At 36.7% G+C, this 7784-nt stretch overlaps 1 protein-coding gene across 1 annotated transcript; it reads right to left on the minus strand.

Moving 5' to 3' along the window:
• Nucleotides 1-3862: 3862 nt before the first annotated feature.
• On the minus strand, nucleotides 3863-6308 carry LOC144969118 (uncharacterized). The gene is made up of 2 exons (XM_078908184.1): nucleotides 6171-6308; nucleotides 3863-5842 (listed from the first exon to the last, which is right to left on the minus strand). The coding sequence occupies exon 2, from the start codon at nucleotides 5829-5831 to the stop codon at nucleotides 3867-3869; it is 1965 nt and encodes a 654-aa protein (XP_078764310.1). The 5' UTR covers nucleotides 5832-5842; nucleotides 6171-6308; the 3' UTR covers nucleotides 3863-3866.
• Nucleotides 6309-7784: the final 1476 nt, after the last annotated feature.

A 7784-nucleotide genomic window follows, 5' to 3' on the forward strand; every position in this document is an offset into this window, starting at 1 on the left:
CATTCCAAGACAATGACAGGAAACAATTGGAAAACGGGTTGGGGGGATAGAAGACACAGCATGTACCTCCCTGCCCACTATGGGAGGTCAGGATCCCCACCCAGTTGACCCATGTATGGGAGGTCAGGAATCCCACCCAGAAAACCCGTCATCGAGTCCCCCCAAAAATCGGGGAAAATGTACGAGTTGGCAACTCTATTCTGTGGGTCACTCCTATATGCAAATTATATTCACAATCCGAAGGTCGGATATGACTCAAGATAATCGCTTGTGCTGTGAGACTATTTATTTATAATATAATGGAGAAATTATTTACAAGAAAGAAAATTTAGTATTCACTCTCTCCCACCAAATTCATCTGATTGTTTCCCTTTCCTATTGCCTTGTTTTGTTTTTAAGGGTTTTACGGCGCTTGCAACACATTTAGATTATATCAGCGCCAGTAAAAAAGGAAGAAAACGGGATAGTAATAAGTTCTAGAATTACAATTAAAGTACATAAGAAAAAGTAAGACAAATGGGAATTGGATCAAATAGGGAACAGATGTCCATTCCACCAAGTAGTCCGTTCCCTTAATGGAAAAATTGTGCAAATCGTGTAACCAGCATGAAATTTTCACACAAAATGCAGAATTTTATGAGGATTTCGAAAATAGGTGGCTCCAAGTTGAAAAATAGCTGGAACCAAGAGTTATTGCCCTTGAAAGGTGACAAAATGCATTTTTTTTAAAAAATATTTTTTTCCTCAAAAATTTACAGTTCTATTAATATTTTATAACAATGTGGATATTTTGTTATTCCGTTGCATACTCTGGACTCACAAATTATTTTTCCATTTGAATTTTATTGAAATATATAAGAAAATACGAAATTCAATTGTGATTTTTCAGGAAATTAAAAAAAAATATATATCTCCTTCCTAGAAACTGTTTAAATAGTTTAGAATCTGACATATATTTGAAATGCCATGCATTTCAAAAACATTTTTAATCTTCACATCCTCTAAAATCAAGCAATATTAATTTAATTTAAAAAAAAACAATAATAGACAATTCAACTGCCAAGGCAAGTACCCCCTCTCCTCCCGACACACACGTACAATCACTCTCAAACATAAGAGTACAATGTATTTCTAGCATATAGCAAATAACACGTTTAAATTTAGATATATTGTACAAAACATATTTATTCAATGAAGAATTGAACCATTTAAAACATTTTTTTCTGTGTACATATTTAACAGCAGCATTATTATAGATTTACATCCCTTTTAAATTCCATAGTTTGTTGAAAACATACAATTGAAAAACGTGTTTAAAGTCAATCATTGTCTCTAGAACATTGACCATTGCAGGCACATAACAGAGTACATGGAAGAGATGCCTTAACACAATTGCATCTTTTGGAGCATCCCTTTGATGAACAGTTACATTTAATCAGATTTTGTGAGGCATGTGTAAGGTCAGTCAAAGTGGACCACTTTGGCATCCCATCTTCGTTCCAACCAAAATCTGATTTGGAAGGAAGACTAGGGTCTTTAGCAAGAGAGCGTTTCCATACATAACCAGCTTGGTAAACTGCTCGATTTAAATGCTGTTTGAGAGCTTCACGAGTTGGTGGCATATTGTCTGGAAGGCGTGACTTTTTTGTAAAAAGTTCACGCCGGCATTCATTGACAGCAGATAAGTTGGTTGCTCTGTCAAACAACAAACAGACAAATCTCTGGATGATGTTGAAATGGCTGGCTATATCTTCCTTAGAGGGTTGATTAGCAAGAGCTTTAAATGATTCTGTTACATCATCAAATGCAGCCCAAACTGACCATGCTATTTTCTTTCCCTTCCCTGCAAATGAGCTGACACTGTCACACCCCGTAAAGGCATGGAAGAAGGATATAGCCAGAGATTTTTCAGGACCCAGGGATTCAACAATTGAGTGGATAGGTATCAGTCTTCTATTTTTCCTGTACCGTAGTTGACAAACAACTTTTCCATTCCCAATGCCGCAAACTGTGATATCAGAATGATAACCACATCTGAGTCAACTGTTCGTGTAACCCAGAATTGAAGTGACACTCGCTTCCATTTTTTAAATGAAGTTCCATTCTAGTGTCCGCCTCTTCTTGAGTACAAGGGTACAGTGATTGCAATGAATGTTCTACGTCTGTAATAGAGGTGGAAATGTTCTCACCTGTAGTGCAAACAACAAGCTTCCCTGGTGTTTTCATTGTTGATACTTTTGAGGATAAGAAACAGAACAGTTGTACTTTGTTGTTATCATTTTTTAAAAATGACGACCATTGTTTTCTAGGAATTGAAGTTAAGTCCTTCACATCAAACTGCTCTGAAGAGACACCCCTCTTGTTTCTGGTTGCAGATTTTATGCTATCTTTGACGTAGACGTCAAATACAATGTCCACTCGATTAAATCTTTTCAACTGGGTGTTTATATAATGAATAAATACACCAGAAGCATATTCTCCAAAGGTTTTACAGTTTCCTCCAGGAGAGAGCATATGAATGAGAGCTGCTCCGTCATACACACAAAATTGAACTGAATCAGGACAGTCCTCAAAAATTGTTGACTGAGGAAGACACTGAATAATGTCAGACTTTTGACATGAACGGAGCCTTCCGAATTCTGACAGGGAAGGTGGGTAAGGGTGGTTTTCATGTTCAAAAAACTCTTCTAAATTTCCATCTCTGTTCTGGCAAGAAATAAACAGTCTTGAGAACAAATGACAATCCTGCTTTAAACATGCAATTTTCTCTTTCTGTTTTGATGATTTCTTTGAGGGACTTGCATGGAAGATAGGAAGATTATTTTTTTTAATAGGGTCATGGATTGGGGCTTCAATTGTGTTTAACCTTTGTTTATAATAAGTCTGAAAGCTTTGCTTTCCAATTGTGTATGCATCCCTGACAGACAAGGCCGATTCCTTTGACATTACTTGGCGAGTGTGTAATGTTATTAGTCTATCCTCTTCTTCCTCAAATGGGTTTCCAAATGTCTCCATTTGACCAATAAAATCTTTAACATTTTTTGTGAAGCGTCTCTTATTTGCAGGAGTGTCCTCACTGTGGCAGTTAGTTTCCATTACCTTGATGATGTCAAGATTTCTCTCACAACTTTCTGTCAGAGATACAATTTCGGGACCTGCAACCATCCAGTTTAGTAGAGCAGGTTCTTTATCAAAAATACCTATAGCTCCACCATCTGACTTGATCAGTTTGTTATTTTGCTCATGTAGCTGATCATCAGACATGCAGGAAAATGCTCTGTTTGTTTTTGCAGATACAAAATGCCCATCCATGAATTCTTTGAAAATGGCAGGGTGCATAGTTTCAAGGACATCAAGAGAATGAAGGAACACAGGAACCCAACGTGCATAATTTGTCCTGTCCAATGCAAATAACCAAGGACACATCTGACGTATTGACTCCCTGAACAAAAGGAAATTAGCAGATCTTATGCTTTGCACAAAAGTGAGAAGAAGGGTCATGAGACACATCGCTTGGTACCAATAGTCACACTGTACCGATTCCTTTCGCCGTCTGCAGAGCCATGACGTCAAGGATTCTTCCTCATTGGCTGAACATTTCCAGGATTGGAGCATTAGGTGATAAATGGCACAAAGTGAGACCTGGTGAACATAGCGACAACGCTTGACATGACTTCCAGCTAGAAATGACTCAGCTTTCCCCTGAGATGCAACGTCAGCTGCAACTAAAGTATTTACCCAGCCGCTTCCCTCCAACCATGTTCCAAGTATTTTCAAGATACACATTTCAATATGGAGGCCACCCATCATCATAATAAATTTGTCTTCACCATACTTCGAAGGCATCAACCACTGAATTTGTTTTGCTATAGCATAAACTGGTTGATCAGCTGTAATGGATTGATCAATGATAGAGCAGATTTGACAATGTCAAAAGAATGGCGGACCGTAGCTGAGGACTGGATACTTTGATTTAAAAGGGGAAGCAGAAAGGAAATACTTCTATGAGCAGTTGAACAAGTTTGCATTGAATTAAAAGCTGACCAAGTGTTCAACTCTTCATCTTTCAACATTTGAATTTCACAATCTGTCAACCAGTCATACTCTGAAACAATGACACTTTTCGGAATGTATGCCATCGCATCAAAGTTTACATTTGGCAATGGTATTGAGCATTTTACTTCTGAAAGCGGTGGGATGGATGTATAGCTTTCTGGTAAGATGGCCTTTGCTTCTGTTCCAATGTCGTTTTCAAATATATTTGGACAGATTGTGTTTGTTTCTTGACCGACGTGCTGAATCAAGCTTATCCCCGTCCCATGAAAACTTTCAAATGACGTTGATGATGATGGGTTGTGATCTATGTTATCGATTGCTGCTGTTGTAAAAGTATTTTTGAGAGCTCTTGGAGGGCAGACAATACTTGTCTCTTTATAGAACTGACAAATTCTTTTACTAGTTTCAGCTGTAATATCTTTTACCCTAGCATAGGAAATTGATAAACCCAGAGCAGACAGTTTATCAATAAGACCTTTCTTTCTGGTTTTGGCAAAAACCATGACTCCTAAATAAACGGGGATTGGGGTTTCCTTGGACAACTGTTTTCTATTGCTACCTGAACTTTGCGGGCTTTTGTTGTTGTGGTTAAACATGATAAGCTGTGAAATTGTCATGGTATGTCGATTCTGATGACCTAAACTTAGCGAACACTGACCACTTAAAATGCCATTCACAATTTTCACTAATTTGTGTGGTACACTATTGACAATGCTATCATGATCTATATTGAGGGGTGATATGAATGTATGATTTCTTATTTCTGCTCTTATAATATCAACTGCTTTTTGTATTGCAAGATCATCATTTGAATCTAAATCGGCAATAGCTGCTTGTGAAATGATATTCCCCTCTTTGAAAGTAAGCAAGACTTCCCGCCCATCCCTGTATTCCATTAAAGAAGGAACTCTCGATAGTAAATTTTCTTTGAATCTAGTTTTATGTACATATACATCCGACAAATTTATGGCATTTAATTTTGACAAAAGTAAATTGTAGAGATCATTCAGCTTAAACACAACATTTGTGTCTGTGCGAGCTTGTTGTTGATCAATAAAATTGACAATATCCTGTGTGCATTCTGCAATGTGTGTTTTATATTTGTTGTCTGAAGTATTTTTAAATCTAAAATCGTCTGCTCTTCTGTGAAACAGTATAAGGCAAGGCTTATGATACTTTGCTTCCACCGCAATAAGATCACCCTCCGCAAATACTCTAAGAATACTTGTATCTGAAAGAAGGACAGCTTCCTCGTAGACTTTTTGTGAGAGAGCAAGAGTCCGGACCCCAGTCAATTCCCCTTCACAGCCCTTACAAAACAAGCAGTGTTTGCTTACATGTGATGTGTTTAATGTGCCTCTTGTATCAGGACTTGCAACTGCTTCACTATTACATTGATTTATCTTCTTTGCAAGCCTTTTGAGTTTTGATTTATGAAACCTGTGTCTGCAATTCTTATGGTAAAGTCCATCATTGTCTCTCAAAAAATTAGCAAGACATTTCACAGGTTGGTTAATATTGAATTTCAATGCTATTGGCAATCTACCAGAGTCATGAAAAAGTTTGATATCCTCAGAAATGGCAACATAAGTGTCTTCAATACAATTTAACTTGGTTGCTTTTTTAGGGTTTGTGAGAGGAGAATTTTCAATGGTTTCTTGACAAAACAGGCACTTCGACCAGTCAATTTCAGGGGAAGCTTGATCGAGTCTTGGAACTTTGTTCAGATTTTTACAGTCGACAATGGATGTCTGCCGCTTCTTTCCTCCTGCCATATCAGCGCATTCTAGAAAGACAAATAAAACAAAACCCCATGACATACTCAAGAGACAATATTTAAAATTATTTCCTACAAAGTGTGAATTACGTAGTTTATCAAGTTACAGAAAATGTTACCATCTTAAGGCGATATAGGGTAGCTTGAGAGCTGACAGAATGAACAAGTTTGTGTGCGTGCGAGTGTGTGTGTGTTTGCGTGAGAAAGGTTAAACACATATTATTAGTTGACGGGGCTTGGATAGCTCAGTGGTAAGATTCTCTGCAAAACAACAATAACAAAACAACAACAACAACAACAACACACACACACACAACGAACACATACTTCCAAATACCTGTTAGAATGGAACTTTAGTCCTTGCAATCTTGACTATTCAACAAATCAAACTAGCATTCCAATTTGACGAGGTCCCCAGGCATGATGCTTATTAAATTTAAGGTAACAAAGGACTGTGAGGCTGGCAAGTAGAAATATAACAAACAAGTCAATACACTGTTTAAAAAAAACTTGAACAAGCAAAAGGTAAAACAATGTGTGTGGATATTAGCGTGTATTTGCAGAATTATGTGTGGAGATTTCTTTTTTGATCAACTGAGTTAATAATAAATTAGTTATATATTTCTCTCCTTCATCAGTAATGATAAACACCGTTATTCTATCATCAATCATCGACAGGCTAATCTATATCGAATCGAATCTAAAAGGGTCTAAATTTAGTACTGACATAGCACATGTAACTTATATTATACAAAGATAGAAAAATATGTTCAGATCCAAGCATGGGCCATAATCTTACTCTATCTATTGCATCCAGGAGGCTTATTGTGTGTGTGTAGAATGATATGACTGTGACTCAGCTTTGATCTGACCCAATTCTTTTTTCACAACTCAATTCTTTTGTCATACATTGCGCGATACTTATCGCACTAGCATGCGCATAAAGTAAAATAACATCACGATGATATAAGACATTTATAATAGATGAAAAAGATTGTTCCTTACCTTTTCAATGAATATCGATTGCACAAAATAAAATTGTAGTTTGTTGACATCGTTCAAAAAGACAAAACTCATTCTCTCAGTCATTTTTTAGACAACACATGATGCCATTGTCGGTAGATGGAGCTGTCGTTATCTCGAAGGGAGAGGCGGTGACAGATGACAAAACCGCATTTCGAATTAGCATTATTGTACTGTACACACTGGTTGAAAGAAACCTCTTTAACTGATTTAAATATTTTTTTAGTCTCTTCATGTTGTTTTTTTTTTTTTTTCGTTTACAGGCGCTAAGACATCCTTGTACATACTTAGTAAAGGCTAGGTCGTCCTAATGACTCATAGTTTTGTTGCACGGGCAAAAAAAAGACAATTTTTTTCTGCGGTCAGAAGACAAAAAAATTGTTTTAAAATAATTAAAAGCTAGATTTTTGGTAAATAATAATGATAAACATTAAAACAAAAATATCTCCACGATCAAAAACGAATCAAGATGTTCTTAATGGGTGAGAATGGTTTTTTTTTTTTAACTTTTGTCATCGAGCGCCAAAACGTCACAAAGTGCGCGTTTTCACTAGACTTTACGACGAATTTTAAGGTCTTTTCAATAAAATTTGTATTTGGAGCCACCTATTTTTCGAATCTTCATAATTTTCTGCACCAATTTGTATACTTAGTTTGCTGGTTACAAAAAGTGCACAAAACGCACGGAACTTGCCGCTAAGAAAACGGACTAAAGAGCACACCATCAAAGTACTTAGTTTGAGATCACCCAAAAGTCTCGACCAGACGCAAAAACAGATCCCACTAAAAGGAACACACTCAAATGTTTACAAATCATATGTTAAAAATGAAGAGTAACAGTACATAACAGAGAGATGATTTACAAGGAAAAAAATTTCATCTCCCAAAACTATCACTATACATTCGACTGTTTCCCTCTCAGCCAAGG

The sequence above is a fragment of the Berghia stephanieae genome, chromosome 3, assembly GCF_034508935.2.
Source record: "Berghia stephanieae isolate SIO BIC M18660-M18661 chromosome 3, UCSD_Bste_1.3, whole genome shotgun sequence".
NCBI classification, from domain to species: domain Eukaryota; kingdom Metazoa; phylum Mollusca; class Gastropoda; order Nudibranchia; family Aeolidiidae; genus Berghia; species Berghia stephanieae.